The sequence below is a fragment of the Narcine bancroftii genome, chromosome 1 (assembly GCF_036971445.1).
Source record: "Narcine bancroftii isolate sNarBan1 chromosome 1, sNarBan1.hap1, whole genome shotgun sequence".
Lineage (NCBI taxonomy): Eukaryota > Metazoa > Chordata > Chondrichthyes > Torpediniformes > Narcinidae > Narcine > Narcine bancroftii.
In genome coordinates, this window is record NC_091469.1 from 277824140 (window position 1) to 277847500 (window position 23361).

Below are 23361 nucleotides of genomic sequence, written 5' to 3' on the forward strand. Positions count from 1 at the left end.
ACCTTGCAATAGAATTTTTTGTGTAATACTATTATTAGCTGTATTTCATTTCATTATTGTTCACTGGTCAATAACAAAATTTGGTCGCCACTGATAATTCAGTGATTAAACACCAGTCACCATGAGATTATAAAAAAAATCAAATTAACAGCTTATAATCAACTAATTGACATATTTTTGCATTTCACAAAATATGTGGTTATAAAAGGTTCATTCACCTATTGAGGTTATTTTGCATAAAAATTATTCTGTAACTAAATGTAATTCTTTATTAAAAATTTGCAAAGACTAACAAAATTGCATTTTCAACAATATTTTCAACTACACTAATTATATAAAACTTGAGAAATAATGAACATTATATGTTGCATTGTGTTGAGATGTTCCAGCATGATAACTGGAGTGATATCATCATTGTGTTAACCACTAATTAAGCTGGAATTTCTTGTGAAAATATTGTCATCCAATACATGTGTTGTAATATTAGATTAGGAAAAACCAAGCGGAATAAGAGCAGGAGTATCCACCTGGCTCCTCAATCAAACTTTATCATTATGGTCGACTTCAGCTCCTCCTCTATGCCAGTTTCCTACCCTCAATTTGCTCATCTCTGAATAATTTATCTATTAGCACTTTAAATACTTAGAATGATCTACCACTATAACACTCTGGCTTAGAGATTTACTGCATTCTGCAATAAGAATTTGTTAAAGTTTTTTTAAAATTGAATGTTTTATTTAATGTGGTGCTAATAAAAATAAGTTGTTTTTTTTTTCGCTTTCTCTTCTTCTGACCAGGAGAAACTGTAACTCCAACAGCTCAGATAGGTAGTCCTTCAACATCTTGACCATTGGGATAGGAAGTGGTGGAGGCATTGTTAAAACTGTTCTATCCTCTAATACTCATCTTTTTTTCTGATGGAATGGACAGGGAGCAATCATTAATTTCATATTTTTATTGTTACTTCCTTTATTAATCAATGTAAGAATGAAATTTATTGTCATGAGCATATAACAAAATTTGTTGTTTGTGGCAGCATCACATTTACATTTAAATTACATTTAAAAATAAATAAATAGTGCAAAAATAAGAAAAAGTGAGGTAGTGTCTGTGATTCCATTCAGAAATCTGATAGCAGAGGGGAAGAAGCTGTCCGCTGGGTGTTACTTTTCAGGCTTCTGTACCTCTTTCCCAATGGAAGCAGTGTAAATAATGAGGAAGTCCACAGTTTCCTAAAAATGGCAGCATTCCTATAGATGCAATGGTGAAGAAGGCATATGGCATGCTTGGCTTCATAGGTGAGGACATAGAATATAGAAGTTGCTATGTTATTGTTGCAACTGCACCAAACACTGGTTATGTGAAGTTATGGTTTCCACACAATTGAAAGGATGTTATGGTGCTGGAGAGAGTGGTGAGGAAAGGCACTGGTTTGTTGCCTTGATTAGATGACTTTAGTTATGGGGAAAGATTGAATAGCCTGGTTTTGTTTTCCCTGGAGCAAACAAGGCTGAGAGGTGATTATGAGAGGCATAGATAGGGGACACAATCATTTTCCCATGCTTGGTGTATCAAAACAAAAGGGTATAAATGATCTTAGAGACACATTTTTACATGGAAATGCATGGAATATGGTGCTGGGGAAATCTTGGAATGTTTAAGAGGCATTTAGATTGAGGCACAGAAGGATAGGGATACAACATGGGAAAATAAGTGTAGGTGGGAAGCAAATTATCATAGTCATGGTGGGCTGAAGGGCCTGTTTCTGTTTTGTATGATTCAGTCAACAGTATATTTTTGCCCATTCTTGTTGAAGGTGGGCATCTCCAAGCCCCCACATATATCATCAAATCTGATGAAGAGTGTGTTGACTTATGCTGGACCTCTGCTTGATAGAAGAGAGGATTTATCACAATCAACAATGCTGCTGATTTCAAGTAATTGGGCAGGAGCAAAAAGCTTGCACATCTGGAAATTACTAGATGATTAAAACATGCAAAGACAAATTGTCTGCAGTAGTCTAAATGCTTTTGGAGTTCTGATTATGTACTTATAGGTATTTGTAAACTGGCTATGGGCAAATTTAGTTGGATTCAAGATGGCCTATGGGTTTAAAGTGCAATACATTGTCCTGTTTCATTGAAGAATACAGTTTGATTGGAGTGGGAAAAGTACAGTACTACATGGAAGAAGACCCAATCAACCGTTAACCTACAACTACCGGAACTATATTTCCAAATTGTAGGCCATAGGGACAGAATTGGGCAATTTGGACCATCGAGTCTACTCTGTCATTCGATCATGGCTGATGTATTTTCCCTCTCAACCCAATTCTCCTGCCTTTTCCATGAAAAACCTTTACTTATCAATGTCCACAATAAATTCTAGGCTTAGGAAAGGATTAAAAAAAACATCCATTGACTTTGTAGAGTTAAACAGCACTGAAAAAGGCCAAAGGGCCTACAAAGTCCACGCTGATCATCGAGCACCCACTCGTACTGATCCTACACGAATCCTGTACGTTATGCACAATGATCTACAGATAGCTAAATATTCAAAGAACACTCAAGATTAACATAATAAAAGAAAATTGAATTTTCTGGGAATTAACAAATGAGAACCTTAACTATTTGATATTAATAATTCACTCGTGCCCTGCTAATTTCTTGTACCAATTCATTCATCACTATCATGATCTCTTTATACATTTAGACCATTATTCATAGATTGAGAAATGTTTATATTCTGGTGATTTTTTAAAAATATGAAAATAAGCCATTCCCTACTCAGTGGGGTTTACTGAAAGTGAGGTAACAAGTAATCAATTATATCCAAAGTTAATGGGAAAGATGTTTTATGAAACCAAGATCCCTTGTGAACCTCGTGTATCTGAGGGAAATTTCTTCCAATGGACAATGAAGTGTAAGTCTCTAACATGATAAAAGTATTTAGAAATACCATGGGGATGATGAGTATGAACTACAAGAAATGAAGATAAGTACATCAATGTGAAGGACTGTCCATTGAATGACGTCTCTAGTGGTTCAAATGGATTGCAAATGTTAACAAGATTCTATTTTGTACAGTAATTTATCTTGTCAAAGTACAGGAACATCCTTTTCTGATATATATTTACAATATTTCAGCCACCACTACACTAAATAGTTGGTACAGATATTCTTGCAAATGCACCACTAGACATTGCAAATGCACCACTAGACATTTTAAATGCATTCGTTAAAGATGGCAAAAAATTGTATTTAAGCTGTTATCTCGTATTTCTTTTGCAGAGGCCTTCCACCAAAAGATGGATTTTTGGGTAATAGTTATCAATTGAATATCACCAACAGCAACCTAATGATTGAAGTCAGTGATCACGGGAAAGCAAGTGAAATAGGATATCCTCTGGTCAGATGATCACAAAGATGAATCCACATCCAGTGTTGATGGGGTACTAACATGGGGATGAATCGGAATTGTACTCTTTACCAGTATGTTAGCTGTCAAAAGTAAAATAAGAGCTCACCCCAGTCTTTGCTGTCAGTGCAGGGAATCACGTTAAGGGTAAATTGATCAACTATATCTGGAATAGAAATCCTAAGGTTATAGTTTATTGTATGGGGCAGTCAGCAGGTTCTGCAAAAACATTCCAGAAACATGTTCAATCAGATCTGGCAACTCTAAAACCAGAGAGCAACATTTCTATCCAGATGTGAATATGTGTAAGAGGCCAGAGATTAAGAAGCAGAGCACTCAGAAAATTTCTTAGATGGGGGAAGTAAGCTAATGTTGGCCAATGAGTTCAAGAGTAACCCATTCAATGATCCGGTAAAAAACAATGCCAGAGAAACTTAGCAATTCTATGTACTTTATATAGCAAATATAAATAACCAACGTTTCGGGCTTGTGCCCTTCATCAATGTATGAGCAAAATGTACCTCGAAAGAACCTGGTGTGAATTGAGCAATTTAATACTCCAAGCATTCTAATTAACAATGTAAAACTATAACTTTACGTAGTTCAGACCATTAACTTGCAGAATCTACTTTTTTAAGAGGTTGGTGATGTGTCACATATTAACTTGAAAAATAGTTGTCAGAGAAGTTTATATTCACATTGAAATGTATGGATTGAAAAGTACCATTGTCACAGAAATGCTTTCACTTTAATTCTCTTTCTGACTGTGGGTGCTTATCTTGTTCAAACGTACCTCAAAGTAAGCTCAAGGAGCAACACCATCTTGCAATCAGGTAAGTTACAGTTCATGGATCAATATGGATTTCAACACTTTCACATAATTCACTAATCTGTAAATCCAGTCTTTCTGCAGATTTGGACTGACCTGTTAGATACTTCCATTATTCTCTATTAATTCCAATTTCCAGGAAGTTTGCTATTTTGTATCATTTCCACTTTTTTTTCCATCTCTTTTCTGGCCCAATTTAATTGTCCCTGAGCACACATAAGTTGTCATTAACTTACCTTCACTATTTCATCATTTAATGTTGATGCCTATAAAAATAAATATACAGCTGTAGATCTCAAATAAAAACAAAAATTTGTAAAACTCAGCAGGTCTGGCAGCATCTGTGGAATGAAAAATTGTTAATGACTACAGTCTATCAGGACTGATATTTCCCCACATCCACCCCATCTACAATTTAAATTACTCTTTCTCCAACTTGTACAATTCCTGAGGGAAGGTAAAGTAGATAAAAGATGAACTCTCTCCCAAATGCTTTCTGACATGGTGAGTATTTCCACTATTTTCAGTTATTTATTTAAAAAAATCAGCTATTAAATGCCCAAGATTAAGGCAATAAATGTTAAGAATGCAGTGTGACAGAGTATATAGATATGTTTTGGGGAGATAAATTGGGAAAGGTTTGTTAGAGTTGGTAGGTCACAAACAAATGCTTTAAAACATCTTATTTGAAATACTGGAGTTCTGCTAATGCAAGACATATTGTTCTCACAGCTTTTGCAAGAGCTTTGAAGAAGTGCTCGAGACTTCACTAATGGTTTGTTTACGAAAGGCAACACATGAATGAAAATGCTGGACCTGTTGCTATCGGGAAGAGAGCTTGGTGTTGTAAGAGGGTCATGTGGTTTTGTAAGCAGAGAGAGTAAAAAGGCTTGAATGGGGCAAGTTTTGTCAGCAAGACACTGGAGTGGCTGGTGGAAGTAAATGTACAAAAAATCTCTGAAAACCAACAAGAACCTTGAGAGAGGTAGCCATTTACCTTTCAAGCACCAAAACCTGGTGAACTTTAAATTGTGAGCACAGTATAAGAATTACCTGCAACCAGTGAACTTGGAGGAATGAGAAGTGAGATTGGACTGAAGCAAAGAACTTTTTCTAAACTTACACACACACACATTACATACACGTGCACTTAGAATTAGAAGGGAGTTAATAGTGATAAGTTAAAGTTTGATTCTATTTTCATGTTTAAAGAAAATTAAAAACAACTTTTGTTTAAGTAACAATTTGTCTTGGTGAATATCTCTTGCTGCCGGGTTTGGGGTCCTCTGGGCTGGTAATAGCACAAACCTATTTTTAAACAAAATTCAAAAATAGGAAATAATTTCACTAAATTCGGGTGTTACAATTTTGTCTCGGATTTACAGCAACTGGGGCCGAGACTGCAGGTTTTGAGGGGAAGCAAAGAGTTGAACGAGAATCGCTCAAGCATCGCACCCCGCTTCAGCAATGGCGTTCCGTTTCCATGGACGACGCCGGCCACCATTCCCGTCTTTGGAGGCTCCGCAGGGAACGCCGGGAACTGGAGTTCGGCGATGGGCCGCGCGCGGGGACTGCCGCCGAGCCAAACTACAAACTCCGGCATGCTGCACGCGACCGGGAAGCCGTGCCCATATACGGTGCTGGGCGCCTGGTGCTAACCTCTGGAAAGGTGATGGTAAATCCCCGCTGAACGCCGAGCCCCCCCCCCCAGTGAGCATGCGCAGTTTGGGCAAGGCTAACAACGAGGTTAGTAAAGTTTTATGATTGCTTTCGTGAGGTGCACATGTTTAAAAGTTTTATATTTTTTTCAAGAAACACAAAATTGCACGCAAAGGAATAAACTGTAGCTGGAACCGAGTGCATGGTCCATTATCGGCGCTTGGATTCTTTGTAAAGTAAATATTAAGGTGCCTCGCAGGGTGGGAAGAGGGTACACATGTTTCAATCGAGACAATAGGAACCGTGCGGTTGTTTTGGTTTCACTTTTTCCTCCTTTGGGCTGCCATCTGATGAATGTTCAAAATGTTGCATTAGTGACCAACAACTCTCCACCGAGCAGGGCTCGCAGTTGCGTCTGCGGCGACCTCCCATCGGACCGGCTCACCGACATCAGGGTGAGTTATGTGCTGGGTTCCATCCACACTTGCATTGTCCGGTGTGTGTGTGTGTGTGGTCTCCGGGACGGCGTGGCGACCCGCTGAGCCCGTGTTGGAGGTGGGGAGAGGGACTGGACGGCGTGGCGATCCGCTGAGCCCGTGTGTTCGTGGTGGAGGGGTGGGGGAAAGGAGAAAAGAGGGGAGGGACTGGACGGAGGTAAACTCTGATTGTTTTCCCTGGAAGGTGACTTCCAGTTGCCGACATTTGGGTGTCCTCAGGGTGGGTCACGGCGTGGCGACCCACCGCCAACCAGTGCCCTCCCTCCACCTTGACCGGATGGCCGGCCCCGAGCTCATTGTTCACAGCGCATTGGGGCTCGTTTCCATGGTTCGGGACGGGTGCTGCTGGAAAGGTGGTGGGGGGTTTCCCTTAATTTCTTTTTGGAGTCACCTTGGGGCCAGCCCACGCACTCGGGCCGGTTAATGTTGCCCCAGGACCTTCCACGCGTCTTTGTCATGGATTTGTCGGCGGTCCTCTGGGTCTCTCTCTGAGTCCGGCTGGGTCGGCGTGTGCTGTTTTGGAAGCGAGTTGCAGCGGCTCTCGTTTTGAGTGGTGGGGGGGGGGGCGGTGTGTGAGTGTGAGGGTGGGTTTGAGTGTGAGGGGGGTTTTCAGTGTGGGGGGTGTGTGTGAGTGTGAGGGGGGGTGTGTGAGTGTGAGGGGGGGTGTGTGAGTGTGAGGGGGGGTGTGTGAGTGTGAGGGGGGGTGTGTGAGTGTGAGGGGGGTTTGAGTGTGAGGGGGGTTTGAGTGTGAGGGGGGTTTGAGTGTGAGGGGGGTTTGAGTGTGAGGGGGGTTTGAGTGTGACGGGGGTTTGAGTGTGAGGGGGGGTTTGAGTGTGAGGGGGGGTTTGAGTGTGAGGGGGGGTTTGAGTGTGAGGGGGGTGTTTGAGTGTGAGGGGGGTGTTTGAGTGTGAGGGGGGGTGTTTGAGTGTGAGGGGGGGTGTTTGAGTGTGAGGGGGGGTGTTTGAGTGTGAGGGGGGTTGTTTGAGTGTGGGGGGGGTTGTTTGAGTGTGAGGGGGGTATTTGAGTGTGAGGGGGGGTGTTTGAGTGTGAGGGGGGGTGTTTGAGTGTGAGGGGGGGTGTTTGAGTGTGAGGGGGGGTGTTTGAGTGTGAGGGGGGGTGTTTGAGTGTGAGGGGGGGTGTTTGAGTGTGAGGGGGGGTGTTTGAGTGTGAGGGGGGGTGTTTGAGTGTGAGGGGGGGTGTTTGAGTGTGAGGGGGGGTGTTTGAGTGTGAGGGGGGGTGTTTGAGTGTGAGGGGGGGTGTTTGAGTGTGAGGGGGGTGTTTGAGTGTGAGGGGGGGTGTTTGAGTGTGAGGGGGGGTGTTTGAGTGTGAGGGGGGGTGTTTGAGTGTGAGGGGGGGTGTTTGAGTGTGAGGGGGGGTGTTTGAGTGTGAGGGGGGGTGTTTGAGTGTGAGGGGGGGTGTTTGAGTGTGAGGGGGGGTGTTTGAGTGTGAGGGGGGGTGTTTGAGTGTGAGGGGGGGTGTTTGAGTGTGAGGGGGGGTGTTTGAGTGTGAGGGGGGGTGTTTGAGTGTGAGGGGGGGTGTTTGAGTGTGAGGGGGGGTGTTTGAGTGTGAGGGGGGGTGTTTGAGTGTGAGGGGGGGGTTTGAGTGTGAGGGGGGGGTTTGAGTGTGAGGGGGGGGTTTGAGTGTGAGGGGGGGGTTTGAGTGTGAGGGGGGGGTTTGAGTGTGAGGGGGGGTTTGAGTGTGAGGGGGGGTTTGAGTGTGAGGGGGGGTTTGAGTGTGAGGGGGGGTTTGAGTGTGAGGGGGGGTTTGAGTGTGAGGGGGGGTTTGAGTGTGAGGGGGGGTTTGAGTGTGAGGGGGGGTTTGAGTGTGAGGGGGGGTTTGAGTGTGAGGGGGGGTTTGAGTGTGAGGGGGGGTTTGAGTGTGAGGGGGGGTTTGAGTGTGAGGGGGGGTTTGAGTGTGAGGGGGGGTTTGAGTGTGAGGGGGGGTTTGAGTGTGAGGGGGGGTTTGAGTGTGAGGGGGGGTTTGAGTGTGAGGGGGGGTTTGAGTGTGAGGGATTATAGTGTCACGAAAGGCTTGTCTGAATCCACTTTGAAAAGTCTGTAAAAATTCCGCGTGTGGTTTTCTTAAAACAGTGCAGGGGGTGAAGGACGATGTTTGGTTTCCATAAATCCAAAATCTACCGGAGCTTGGGAGGCTGCTGTATTTGCAAGACCAAATCTTCCAGCTCCCGTTTCACTGGCAGCAGGCGATACGAGGAAAGCTTTCAACTTTGTTTTGGGTAAGATCATTTCTCCCTTCGGCTCCCACCCCCACCTCGACCCCGACGCAATGTTTTCAGCCGCCAGTCCCGGAAGCGTGGAGTCAGTCCTTGGGCGACTTACTGTTCGAGACGTCGCATTTCATCGACTTCGTCGCGAAAGTCTGACCAACTTCCCTTATTTCTGGTGCGCTAGAATCTTATACTGGGAGCAAGGAGTGAACCTTGCGAACAAATGATGCCATTAACTGGCCATCTCTGGTCAAAAGATTAGTGATTTTCACCTGATCGACGTGAAACGAAACATATTTTGTATTGGTTTCAAAAGAATTTCCCAGGACAAAACTCACTGTAAACGCTTAGTCTAAATGGTTTGGAAATGGTGCCTGCCTTTGAATACAGTTGACATGTGTAGCATGTAGGCCAGAACAAATACAACCAATTCAGTAGAGTGTTTATTTTCACATGTACAGTGAGAAAGTTTGTTTTGCAAGCAGGCATAGTACAGCAAAACAGAATTTGGTATATACTGTGTTTAACAATAATAGTGAAACAGGAAAGGCTGCAGGCGTGGTGATCGTAGTAAAAACACACAAAATTGCTGGAAGAGCTCAGCTGCTTCAGACCTGAAATGTCAGTAATCTATCTTGTCTGAGTTGCCCAGCATAGATTTGTGCCCCTTGGTCAATATATTGCTATTTTGGTTTATGTATTGCTAGTTATATGTGAATATAACAGCCCTTTGCTGACTGTCCTGCTATGCACTGGTCATTCAGATACCTGTCAGAAAGCCTTTTAAATGTTGTGAATGTTCCTGCCTCTGTCACCTCTTAACTCAGTCCAGGTGCAAAGATTTCTTAATCTGAAGAATTTGTCCTTCAGATGCTCTCTTCGCTTCCTTCCTCTCACCTTAAACCTATGCTCCCCACCTACCTGCTGATCTTTGAATGCTGCTCATATTCTGAGTACCCTCTGTCCAGATAACATTGATACCTTGAAGGGATCGAAACCTCAGTAATTAGCTCCCCTTCTCTATCCTTCTCTCTCTGCCTCCTTACCTCCAGCTCCCCACCCCCTGTGTCTCTCTGTCTGTACTTCTGTCTCCTTTCCCCCAGCTCCAGAGTTACCACCCTCCCCGATCAATTCTCCGCCTTTCTCTTCTGCCCTCTGACTACGTCCACCTATAGCTTAGCTGTTGGCCAAGCTCTTCTCCTTCTTCCCTCCTCCCTGCTGCCTTATTCAAGTCCCTCTTAGATTTTTGATCATACCTGCTGACTTTCTCCTCGACTTTTGTCTTCATTTAAACTTGTGCCTTCATGTTTTAGATGACCCTACCAGTGGAAAAATGCTGGCTGTCTACCCTATATCTGCTGCTCATAATTTTCTGCCCAAATATGCCTCTCATAATTTGTCACCTCTCATCCTCCTTTGTTTTGGGGGGGGGGGGGGGGGAAGAAAAGAACCCTAGCCTATTCAATTTTTCCAGATTATTCAAACCTTTCATAATGCACAAAGATCACTGGTTGGACACAGATTTCCTTCCCTCTTGCATGTTCCAAAGGTTGAGTTGGGATTTGGGAAGAGATTCTGAATCAAAAGCTGCGTTTGATTTAATGGGGTGAGTAACCCAGAACAGATTTCCAAAACTTTTGGCTATTGATGTTACTTTGGGCAAGTAATCCTAAATGGAGCTATTGGAGCCAGCTTTTGAAGCATTCAATTTGGAGCCTTCACTGAACTGCATTTGCAAACAAATCTGAATGGTTTAGTGTGACTTTACAAAACATTAAATGTAGTTGATAGGATTCTGAGAGAGCCAACAGGTTGAAAGTTAAATGAAGCCATATCTGTTCTGGCATAAACTTTGAATCTATTTGTTGTTGATGTACTTTTGTTGCTTGTCCAGGATAGTCTCATGTTTATCATGCTTAACTTTGATTTGTGCTTGGGAGCAATGTTCCTTTTGTATTGGAAGCTATAAAGTAGGATAATACATAAATGGGGTGGGGGGAAGGTGTTTTGGAAGTTGAAATTGGGATTAGTTCAGTTATTTGGTGAGAGCCTTTCAGACAGGTTTTGGGCTAGATTAACTGATCTTTCTGTTTAATACTGGCTACCTTGTAGTTGAAATATTTGTGGTCGGTTCTGCAGGGTGTGCTCTGTGGCTTAGACAGCATTTGAAAGTTAATGATTTCTGATGGATTAATTTAATTTCTATTCACTGGATGGCACTGGTTGCAGAGTGGTTAGCACAACATTATTACAGCACAGTGACTCAGTTTTAATCCAGTGCTGTCTGGAAGGAGTTTGTACATTCTTCCTGTGATCTGTGTGAGTTTCCTTCCACCCTCCAAAAAATGTATGGGGTTAATTGGTGTATTTGGGTAGTACAGGCTGTTGAGCCAGAGACACTGTTGCTGCGCTGTAATTCTAAACAATTGAATTTAAAATAAAATAAACATTGTAAAGTAAACTCCAAATTGCAATGGAATCCTTTAAAATCAAAATGAAACATAATTTTCATTTATTTTTGCAGTTTGAAAGAAGCACGGGCAGGAGATATCTGTAATGCATGTGTTCTTCTTGTGAAGAGATGGAAAAAGCTGCCTGCTGGGTCCAAAAGAAATTGGAGTCATGTACGTGTGTGAAGAATTGTAAGAATCTATTGTATGGAGCAGAGCACTTACTGTCTCTATCTGAAGGTGTCAAGATTTACTCATGTTTCAGATTTATTCAGCTTATGTGCTTGGGGTTAATGTAATTATAAAATGTTTTTGGCACCACTTTAATCTTGCAAGTAGAATTTTTTTTACTTTAATCAATTTTTGGTTTGTTTGAATTCCAAATATTTTGTTGGTAATTTACTAAATATTTGTTTATTAGTAGCTTTGATAGTAAATCTTCTAAACAGAGGGTATGGAGGTGAAAAGGTTGTCCATTTTTGTATATGTAAAAGGCTGATTAGTTCAGATGGAGTTGTTCACAAACATCAGCAGAGCAGTTGTAAATCGCATAGTCATGTTTAGGCTACTGTAAGTGTTCTGAATAAATGATTTGTATGCACTGCAAAACTTCTGTCTAATAACATGCAGACATATAAATTGCCTGCATTCAAAGAATGATGTGCATCAGCTAAACATTTTTACGGCTGACACAGGCATATCAGTTGATGATCTTTCTCATTTTCAGTAGAATCTGCCTTATTTTGAAATTACAGAAGCAAATCAAGACATTCATCTTGCTTTAATTGTACATGCCCTTGTCCCATGCTTTCATCTCAGGTGGTTGATGCACGCGCTGGTCCAGGCCTTAAAGCCCCTGTGAAGCCAAAGAAAATGAAGCCTTGTAATGTTAAAAAGAAGAAACATCTGAGGCAACTCCAACAAAAACTGAAAAGACAGAGTAAGTGCTTTGTATTTGTTCAGATGCTAATGGGTTTGTTTTTAGTGTGACTCTTTCCCCAGCAATTTTCCCAACTCCAGGTAGATTTGAATATTTTGACAAGTAAATTTGGTTTTGCACATTTAGTTCTCCAGAACTAAGTCCAGATGGATTTAGGGTAATCCATCTTGTATGTGTCACTGTTTCACTGTTCAATTTGTCCATAATAGTATAGATTGAAGAGATCACCTCTCACTCGGGACTCAGTCCTGCTTCCACTTTGAAGACTGTCCACTATGACATACGGGATGACTTTGCGCCACATTTGGATCAAACCAAGCAACTCCAAACCACACCCGTGGAGTTTTCTGGGCCTCAAAACAGTAGTTGAACTTTTCAGCGAGGAAGTGTTAAATCTTCATTTAATTATCCTAAGGCCAGGGATCTAGATCTATATAAGACAAGATATGACCTGCAGAAGGCCATCTCTGAGGCAAAGTGACAATTCCAGAGGAAGCTAGAGATGGATACATGCCAGCTATGGCAGGGAGTTCAGGACATTACAACCTACAAAGCAAAAGTGAAAGCCATAGATGGCTGTGATGCTTCATTTCCCGATGAGATGAACACCTTCTATGCCTGCTTTGAGAAGAGCAACCAAACAGTGCCTACTAAAATCCCTGAAAAGACTGAGGACCCTGTGATATCTGTCTCTGAAGACTATGTTAGAACATCGTTCAACAGGATGAACCCTCACAAGGTGTCAGGACTTGATGGTGTACTTAAAATCTATGCGAATCAACTAACAGGAGAGTTCATGGACATTTTCATCTTCTCATTGCAGCAGTCAGAGGTTTCCACCTGCTTCAAAAGGGCATCAATCATCCCGGTGCCCAAGAAGAGTAGCGTGAGCTACCCTGTAGCACTAATGTCTCCTGTGATGAAATGCTTTGAGAGGCTGGTCATGGCGATAATTAACATGTACCTAGGCAAAGATCTGGATCCATTGCAATTCGCCTATTGTCACAATTGCTCCACAGCAGATGCAATATTGCTGGCTCTCCACTCTGCTCTGGAGCACCTCAAACAGCAACTCGTATATATGGCAGCTCTTCACTGACTTGTTCCCTCAGTGCTGGTCAAAAAGCTACAAGCTCTGGTCCTCTGTACCCCCCACCTTGCAACTGGATCCTTGACTTTCTCATTGGAAGGCCACAGTCAGTATGAATTGGAAGCAACGTCGTCTCCTCGTTGATTATCAACACAAGGGTGTGTGCTGAGCCTGTTGAAATTATTATACACCCGTGACTGTGTGGTCAGCCACAATTCCAATGCTGTCTACACAGCTGTCAGCAGAATCACAAATGGCAATGAGGAAGTGTACAGGAGGGAGATAGATCATCCCTTGGAGTGGTGTCACATCAGTAACCTTGTGCTCAATGTTAGCAAAACAAAGAAGATGATGTTGACTTCAGGAGGAAGTCAGGGGAACGTGACCCAGTCGTCAGAGGGCTCAGTAGTGGAGAGGGTCAAGAACTTTAAATTCCTGGGTGTCAACATTTCAGAGGATCTGTCCTGGAGCCTTCATGTTGATGCAGTCGTGAAGAAGGCCCATCAGTAGCTATAACTTTGCACCTGAGGAGATTTGGTATGTCATTGAAGGCTCTCAAACTTGAACAGGTGTACCGTGGAGAGCATTCTGGCTAGTTGCATCACTGCCTGGAATGGAGGCACCAACTTTCTGGACAAGAAAAAAAACTCCAGGGGGTTGACGTTATAGGCATTAGACTTAACTCCATCGAGGACATCTACACGAGGCGGTATCTTAAAAAAGTAGCCTCTATCCTCAAAGATCATCACCACTCTGCTACCATTGGGAAGGAGGTGCAGGAGCCTGAAGACAAGCACTCAGCAGCAGAGGGACAGCTTCTTCCCCGCTGCCATCAGATTCCCAAAAGATTAATGAAGCAAAGACATTGCCTTACTTCTCATGTACTACTATTTTAATTTTTAAAATCATTGTTGTAAGATGTTTATAATATGAATGTTTGCACTGTGATGCTCAAAACACTGAATGTCATGACAAATTCTGATTCTATTTCTTTGCTGTTTTAATGTCAGAATTTGTAATGTTTGGCACTAAATGTTTGTGTTTGTTGCACAGATTCAGATGAGCAAAGCTCAACATCCAGTCTTTCACCTTCCCAGTCACCCATATACAGCAACCAATCTGATGAAGGGTCAGATACAGAAACCCGGAGTGGTCTTTCCATGGAACCAGTATTTTCATTCCTGGATCTAACTTACTGGAAAAGGTGATTTGGAGGTTTAACTACTTGTGTCTCTTGGCAGCCAAATATTAAAATATCTGACTTGTCAATTCCCTGTATGTTTTTGCAGTGTTCTTCAACCTAAACGTTTTTGGCTTTTTACTGCATTTTGCACAAGAACCTGTAACAATAAAGTCTAGCGTCTTGTCCCTTTCATTTAAATGTTAGTGAGCTCTCAAGATGATGGACAAATGTCCACACAATGCCAAAAATACACTTGTCTTGAAAATATGTGAGTATATGCAAGTCTACAGTTTGCCAGATTTATTTTGACCAGGAAGGAATTAATAGGGAAGCAACGGTGATTAAAAGAAAACTCCTTTTGAAGTTCTAATGTAGCCCATCAAATTACTGATAAGATTTTAAAATTGAGGTGTTTTGGTAACCATGCTGGTCAATATTTGGATAGATTTCTGAATTTGAACATGTGTGTTAACTGAAATGGGTCGTTTTGTCCCACTGTTCAGTTAAGTCTTGGATCTCTTCAATTAAAAGAAAATGGATTCAAATGGACTTTGGAAATTCTGCTGAATGTGTAAACAAGAATTGGATTAAGTGGAATGGCACTTGGCTGAATTAATTATTTACAGTTGATATTATTTAACATACTTATGCAAAATGATTTATCTGGATGAGGGTTGCTGAAATATGCTTCACCTTTCATCAGTTTTGGTGAATTAAAAAACATTTTGGGGAGGACAGAATGTTGGGTGGCTGTGGGAGAAAGTAGATTATTAGGTCTTTGGCTAGGAGGACGATGAATGTTGCTGCAGGAATTTGTGTTGGCATCTCAGTTTTTGTACTTTCTGTAAATGACCCTGATGGAGACCCTATTGCTGAATTTGTTGATGATGCAAAGGTAGATAGAGTGAATTGTAAAGCTACAAAAGGAGACAGGATTAAATGAGGGAGAGTGGGTCTGGCAAATGGACCATCAAGTGGGCAAAATGTGAGTTTTGGTAAGAAAATAAAAGGATAAGAGATTGCAGAACTCAGATGTCAAAGATCATCAATGTTCTAGTGCTTGCTGTGCAAAAAGCCGAATGCAGATAATTTACTCAGCTGAAGGATCGTGACTCTTTATTTCTGTGGAAATGCGAAGTAGGAATCTTATGCTTCAGGAATATTGGGTGTTGAGTCGGCCACATTTGGAGTATTATGTGCAATATTGGCCTCCTTGATTGAGGAAGACTGTTAAAGCTTTGCAAGCAGTTCAGAGAAAAGGTTTATTAGACGTGACTGGATTGGTTAGGTTGCCATTTGTGAAATGGTTCGACAAGTTTGTGTATCTGCCAGTGTGTAGGTGTGATGGATTATGTTATATTTTATATTGTATATAGATCTGTTTTAAAAGGAGATAAATTGTGGGGTTTTTTTTTAGTTAGGTCACAAAAAGATACAAATACTTCGCAACACAGATATCATGTAAAATACCAGAGCTCTGTTCAAGCCAGGCTCTAGGTGACTTTGCAAAAAAAACTTTGATTTCGCAAATAGATGTTAATTGGACATGCTGTGGAGTAATGGATTATTGTTTTGAAAAGTAACAGATGAACGGACTCAAAAGATTGGGTCCGGTGCAGCAATCTGTCTGAATGCAGTTTGCTTTTCTTGGAATGTTGTGGTTTTGCAAGCAGAGAGGGTCAAACAGGCTTTTCTCTGTGTGTGTGTGTGTGTGTGTGTGTGTGTGTGTGTGAGAGAGAGAAAATTCACTTCTACAGTTCAGCAGCAGCTGTGACTGGAACAGGACAAGCTGGAAAGCTTGTGGGAAAAACCCCATTTTGAAGACAGGTGGTGAGTTCTTAGTTCAGCCTGGTCAAAGCCCTTGTGGTCTATACAAGAGGAGATGGCTGGCTGTATAATGTTTCACCTGAAATAAGGAAAACAGAAAAGGAATTCTGTGGTGACCTGAAAGAAAGAGGTCATCATCTGGAAAACCCTGATGGGACAAGTTTCTTCGGTAAGACACTGAAGTGGCTGATCAGAAGGAATCAGTTTGTGTCCAACGAGCAACAAATCTCTCTGAAAACTGACAAGAACCTTCCTGAGTGGTAACCATTTATCTTTTAAGCACCAAAGCCTGGTGAAGTTCAAAAATGTTAAATTCTGTGTAAGAGTATATGAATTGTCTGATACCGGTGAACTTGGAGGAGTGAGAAGTGAGATTGGACTGTGAATCAAAGAACTTTTCTGAACTTATGCACACATTACATGCATGTGTGCTTAGAATTAGAAGTGATTTAATATTTATAAGTTAAAGTTTGATCCTGTTATTATGTTTACAGATAATTAAAAGTAACTTTTGTTGAAGTAACCATTTGTCAGTGAATTTCTATTGCTGCTGTGTTGTGGGATCCTCTGGGTCCTTAACAGGAAAATGAAGGGAATTTGACTAATCCTGAGCTTATGTGACAGAATGGGTAGCAAGGGAACTTAAAACTAGGATCACCTGTTTTGGCTCTGGGACAAGGCAAACTTTTTTCCCTCCAGGATTGTGAACCTTTGAGACTCTTTCTTGAAGGGGAATGGAAGCAGTCTTTGTGCAGTTTTGAGATTGATGTGGAAAGATATTTGATAAATGTTAGTGGGGTAAATAGAAAAGTAGAGTTGAGTTGCAATCAAATCATCCTTGACCTTACAACTGACAAAGCAGGCTTGAGTTTATTTTGAATTCTAATGCGATGTTCATTTACTGCCTTTGGAAATTAACCTTGCAAGCTCCGTGTGTCTTTGTCCCGTTGTGTGGAACACTTGTCGACAAAAATAATGACACACTGACTTTATTGTCAATGTTGTAGTGACTGTCATTAAATGTAAAATGTTGCTGTCTTGTGTGTAATTTCCAAGGAGACAAAGTGTAGGTTAGTGAATCTTATGCTTTGCTTTAATTTTCACATCAAATTAGCACAGAAATGCAGGCTATGGAAATATTTAACATTGTGACATCTTTGTGCAAATGTACACTTCCACAAGTCAAAAAATATTATCTTTAATTTCAAGTCGATATCAATTTATAAAATGGATGTACATGTTGACACTTGAGGTTTGTCAGTAGTTGTTTAGTCAAGTAGTGAACTGGATCCCAAACACAGTTTGATTGGGATGAATATAATTTTATTTTTCCTTTTACACAGGCAAAAAATTTGCTGTGGCATAATCTACAAGGGTCGGTTCGGTGAAGTGCTCATTGATCCTCGTCTTTTCAAACCTTGTTGTAGTACAAAAAAGGACTCTGAAGCTATGACACAGACTGAATCAAGACTTCAGATTATTCAAGGAAATTGGTAGTATCTGCTGCTGCAACCCTTCTCACTTTTGGTCACTTTGCCTGTATTTACAATTTTTGTCTCCAGTGGCAGACTTGAACAATTTCTCTTGGTCAATGACTGCTTGAAACATTGATCTGTTTTGTGTCTCCAGTGTTAGTTATTTTAAAAGTAGGCTGTTCATTCATTGATGTTTTATTTTAAATCTCCAGGTATATATTTGAAATTAATTTTGTTACAAAAATATTTAAACACAATGAATTTTGTTTAAGTGCTTTAAACTGTAGTTGTGTCCTTCTGGAAACCTTTCTATTTTGTAGTTTAGATTTAATATTGTAAAAGTGTATTGCTACTGTTCATCTATCTGCCCATCTCCTCTTCAGCTATGCAGAGCATCCTGGACACCTGACTGGCTGAACCGATGGATAACCTGACCTCAATAGCTGGGGTTTCCAAATTATTTTATGTGGGATGTGCAATAGATTTTTTTCTAACTTTTGGTACAATGCTAGCAGATACTCACTAGAAAATTGGGGAGTATTTTCTGATGCCTGCCCCATTGTATTTTTCAACATGCAATCAATTTCTCTGGCAAGTAAAATTGTGAAATAAAATTTTTATACTTGTCTTGCTCTTCTTGTAGGCCATCCTATTAATTGTTAATAGCCTATCTTTGGGTCACATTTAACTTCCTGAATTGTTGATTAATTTAAAGGGGAGGGGGTGGAATTTGTTTTGATCGTTGCTTTTTACTTTTGGAGCAAGAGAAGAACTGGAGTAAAAGTTTTTTTGGCCATTTCTGCTACCCACCAATATCACCAGATTAAATGAACAAAAAACAGTTTAATATCTTTGTGCTGGTGACTGACTGCCATTAGCACTTTGTGTATCCTCAGGTTTGAGCTGCCAGATTGAGCCTGAGACAGTTTTAGCATCATGGTAGTGCCATGCAATAGGATGGAGGCTGTCCTCTGTGTGAAGATGGGACAAGGGCTATGCATTGTTAGACCCAGGAACGTCATGGGCAGATGCTACCAGGCGTTGCCACTTAAAATACCCTTCTGTTGGTAATTTCAGGTTGTTGTACTTGCAATATTCCAGTTAAAACTTTTGTGCTCTCTGAGTAAAATTGAGCTACAAGATCTCAATAATGAGAAGCCAATATCTATCAGTTCAATTTTACTTAGGGTCACAAAATTTTTAACCAGAAAATTGTAATTGAACCAATAGTTACTGGCTTCTCATTATTGAGGTCTTGTAGCTTAGCTGGGGTGCCAGACTTGGGGAATAAAATAGTGGTGCGGCTAGTTTTGTTCTCTGAAACTATTCTGCATTTTATCTGAGAGGAATAAAACTGTTTTTAAAGTCTATCAAACCTGATTTCACACACAATTGTGCTTGCTGCAGTGTCAACTTTAAAACTATCCAGTGCCTCCTTGATTTTGTTTCTATTGATAAATTCTCATTGCTTGCCTGAGATGGCATTAACACCAATCAAGATTTAAAATAATCTTCTGCAATGTCTATCTCTAATGGGCAAGCTGGATTCATGGGTCCATTCACTTGCCACAAGCTCTCCTGTTTTGGTCAAACTTGAACATAATTTGCATTGTGGAATATTTACCCTTCAGTTTGGCATTTCTCTGCATGGCATGAGGCATTAGGTGGTCGCTCTGCCCTGTTAAATGGTGATGTGTTGGTCTAGGGAGGTTGAGACTGGTTTGAGGTGATCTCTTGGTATTGGCTGGCTGAAATGTCTTGTCCTTGAAGTGTTTTGATAGGCTCATTAATATTTCCTTTTTTTATATAAATGAGAATCAAATGGTTTGTGTTTCAAATACCATTTCCTGCATCTAAGAAAAGGAAACTGGTCTTAAAAGATCTTCATTTTGAGCATTTCATCTGTAAATTGTACATGCTTGGCGTGGCAGTTAATGCAATGCCTTTACAGCGCCAGTGATAGGGACTGGGGTTTGAATCCCAGACTGATTGTTAGAATTTGTTCTCCCTCTATCTGTCTGGATTTTCCCGGGGGGAATCCAGTTTCCTCCCACTGTTCGAAACATACCAGGGGTGTAATTTCATTTAATTGTGGGCCAAAATGCCTGGTTATTGTGCTGTATGGTGAAATAAAAAAAAAAATTAAAAATATGGTAGTATTTTTAAAAGTAATTTTTCCATTTGCTCTTTCAGGAGGAGTGAATTGGTTTTTGTGTTTAATTTGAGTTAATAACCATGCTAAATCAAGCCATAAACTCCCCAGGCAAATTATTTTGACTCTGCTTGGCATCAGTGCTCCTATCTTGCATGACAAAAATAGATTTTGAAAATATTCCTCTCTCACTTTTCTACTTTGTGGCCTTTGCAAGCATCTTGATGTGTAAAGACGACAGAAAATTTGCAAAAGTTGATATTGAAGGAGGATTCCTTGGATGGTCTACCATCCATTAAAATGGGGAATATAATGGACAACTTCAAGTTGAGCACAGTTAATTTCAGATTTGCTGTATCACGCAAGAAGTTGGAGAAAATATTAAAGTATGTTAAATTCAGTATAAAAGTTCATTTCATCTTAATGATGCCGACACGTTGCTGGTTCAGCTGACCTAAAAATGTTGCTGATTTTTTGTTTCGACTCAGTTTCTGATGCCTCTTGTGTCAGTGGACAACAGTTGCACAGAATTCCAGTTGCCCTGATGCCATTTTTTCATGGTCGCAATGTCCTGGTGAAACCTTTCAGCGTGTTCGTCACTGACTGCACTAAAATCAGCAGGGAAGAAGTCTTGAAGTGGGAATGTTGAAAATTAATTTCAATGACATGTTTCACTTCATGGTTTTGTATGGTTGAAGGAGACTTTAAAGTATGACACAAAATTACAAAAATAAGATATCTAAAATGTGGTATATGACAGTAAAATTTTAAGGTGATTTTTGTGATCTCCCCAAAATCCATAAAATAAATCCAGAAGTGTTCAGGAAGAAGAATCTTTGTCTAGTGTAATTTGTACAGTGTATTTTACATAACAGCTCCAGCAAACATTAATTTGAGTACATTAGTGCACTGTGCTACTGGACATGAGAATTAACTCATTCCATTTGACACTCAGTGCCAAGTCAGTTTATTTCAAGGACAGCATTTGAAATAACTCTGGAGTTTGTTTGTGTCCTTGGAGCTGGAGTGGCGAAGAAATTATTTTAAATTTAGACCTCCAGGTTTTCTGACTTTGTACAACTTTTAGCTGTTGGACATGATGGAGAGTAAGGACAGCGCGGTTAGTGTAGCAAATAGCTTGACTCTATTAGAGCAACAGCAACTTGGGCTTGAATCTGGCACTGTCTGTAAGGAGTTTACCCTCTCCCCTTGTCTATGTGGATGTACTCTGAGTGCTTGTGTTTCATCCCACCATACAAAATGTACAGAGCTGTTAATTTGGGTGTAATTGAGCAGCACATGTTTAAATGGCCAGAATCTGGTTTACTAGCAGTCTTTGGACTTGTGTCCTCTGAAGCCTTTGTCATGGCACCTTGTGTCTGTGGAATTTTGCTTCCATACAAACCTGAGCTATTTCAAGAAAGAACATTGGGCTTGATAGAATATTGAAAGCTAAAATTATGAAAGAAATTTTGGAAAAGGTTCCTTTTGAAATATTACATGTTAAGATCCTCTCTCAAATGTTAATGTTCCTAGATGTCTGACTGGCACTGTAATTGCAGCACTTTCCCAGCATCTCTAAATGTTTATGGGGACAGTGCCAAACTGATTCTTGCTCATCCAATGGGATCAACAGCTTTGTGCTGAAAGACCCAGTTGAAAATGGTATTTTGGCACACTTGTTTCTGCACGAATACTTCAAACTAAAGCATTTTAAAGTTGATAACACTTCATGCTTTATATTCCAGAACCCATAAAGTGATAACAGCCCATTGTCTGTGTTGGTTAGGAAATGTTCTCCAGCCTAATCCGACGTGTGTTGGTTGGAAAACTGTTCTCCAGCCTAATCACACGTCCTATGCTGTCTTGCAGGTAGGTCATGGCTTTTCAAGTACGTAGCTCAGCAAGTTTAACTGTGGAAGAGGGTTCTGTCTCCACTTTTTCTGGCAGGGAACTCCAAATCTCGACAGACATTTTTCCTCTTCCTCTAATCCAACCAATGTGAGCCCCTTGGATAATCTTTTGATGATCCTCAATTTTCTATCCTTGATTTTCTCTTAATAATGACCCAAGTTTATACAATCTTTCCCATGGTTACTCCTGCAAAGCCACTTGTAAATCTCTACATCCTCTCCAGTGTAATCACATTTCCTGTAATGTGACCAAAACTGAGCTGCTGTCCCTCTGTTAAGAAAGGAAATGGTGTTAGTATTAATTGAAATATCAAGTTTATTTGATTTTTGGATTGTGCCTAACTCACAGCAATGTGGCAGTTAACATGCAAGTTTATGCGTTGAAAAGTGGTTTTGTACATGTTGAATGGCACTGGAAAATTGCAGACCCTGTCATTGACCTACATGCACTTGTTCTTCACAGAAGAAATTTGCCAGTTAAAATTTACTGCATTCATTACTTTTGATCTTGGCTCTTAATTTACAGGTCCAAAGACATCCAAGCTTAGAGTCCAAATTAGAGAGGAGAAATCTATTAATGCTAAATTACTAGAGTGGTACTTCAAGTCCAATATTTTGCTTGACTCTTGCAGCTATAGTCTCCATACTTTACATAATATGATTTTTTTTCTTTGAGAAGCTGCAATATAGTGCAAGTAAATTCGAATTCCACCTATTCCTTTGGGTAAAATATAAATGTTGTTGATTCTGCCATTGCCTGGTGTTCTGGTTTAAATCTTTGCCAAATTGATTTTTTTTGTAATTGTGCCTTATTAAAATTGATAAAGATGCTTGCATGTAAGACTTTGTTTTTATTTCTTTGAAGAGATTTGGCAGAAACCACTTTAATGTTATTTATTTATTTATTTGAACATTCTACAAACACTGTTATTAACCAGACTCCAATATTCATTCCAAAGTCTTCAAGCTTGTGGACTTTTGCCAAATTAAACTGTTTGTGATCAACTGCTTTCATCTCACTGTTTTATAGACACCTGTAATACTTTTTGTATTTAAATAAAAGTGTACAGCAAGAGGATATATAGTTGTTTTTTTTTTATTGTGTATGAGCTTGTGGGCTAATGAAATATTTCCTCCTGTTTCGTATCTTTCCTGGATCTTTATACACCTTTGAATGGTGATTGCAACTAAATAATGAGACTTTCTACTACTGATGGTAAATAGCAAATTTCAAGCACTGATTTGAAATTGTGCTGATTTGTAGTTTTAACTATAGATTTTAAAAGGCAGCTGAATGATTTTGTAAGGTATAAATGCAGGGCCATGGAGAGAGCAATGAAATTAGAGTGACAGAATTGATCTTCAAGCAGTTGGAAAAAAGCAGTTGGAAAAATGCTTCAGGTGGACTGTAGTGTCCTCTGCTGTAAATAAATATAATAAATCCAATCTGTTGTGCATTCTAATTATCGCTAAAAGACCATCTTGTGACATTTTGAAATAAAATTGATAACCTCCTGTTGAATTTGATGTACTGAGATTTATATTACGTGATTGGCTGGACCAGAAAGTCGATTTGCATTGGATCTATGGTATTCCCAGCAAGTGGTGTACTGCAATCTCTGATATAAATTACACTGGACAGCAATTTTTTTTTCCCCAAAAGGTTTGCTTTGTGAAAAAATGGGGATTATGATTGACCACT

General features: G+C 40.4%; 1 protein-coding gene across 3 annotated transcripts; it reads left to right on the top strand.

The window, feature by feature from the left end:
- The first annotated feature begins 5899 nt into the window (after window positions 1-5899).
- Window positions 5900-22737, top strand: sinhcafl (SIN3-HDAC complex associated factor, like). Of its 3 annotated transcripts, XM_069900399.1 has the most exons (7): window positions 5900-5992; window positions 6281-6360; window positions 8493-8638; window positions 11154-11253; window positions 11899-12019; window positions 14163-14313; window positions 17463-22737. In XM_069900399.1, exons 3-7 carry the CDS (start codon window positions 8511-8513, stop codon window positions 17614-17616), a joined length of 654 nt encoding a protein of 217 aa, XP_069756500.1. In that variant the 5' UTR covers window positions 5900-5992; window positions 6281-6360; window positions 8493-8510; the 3' UTR covers window positions 17617-22737. The 3 variants fall into 3 exon arrangements, with proteins under 3 accessions (XP_069756500.1, XP_069756491.1, XP_069756510.1); XM_069900390.1 differs by lacking the exon at window positions 5900-5992 and having other exon boundaries at window positions 6008-6360; XM_069900409.1 differs by lacking the exons at window positions 5900-5992; window positions 6281-6360 and adding an exon at window positions 6599-6755.
- Window positions 22738-23361: the final 624 nt, after the last annotated feature.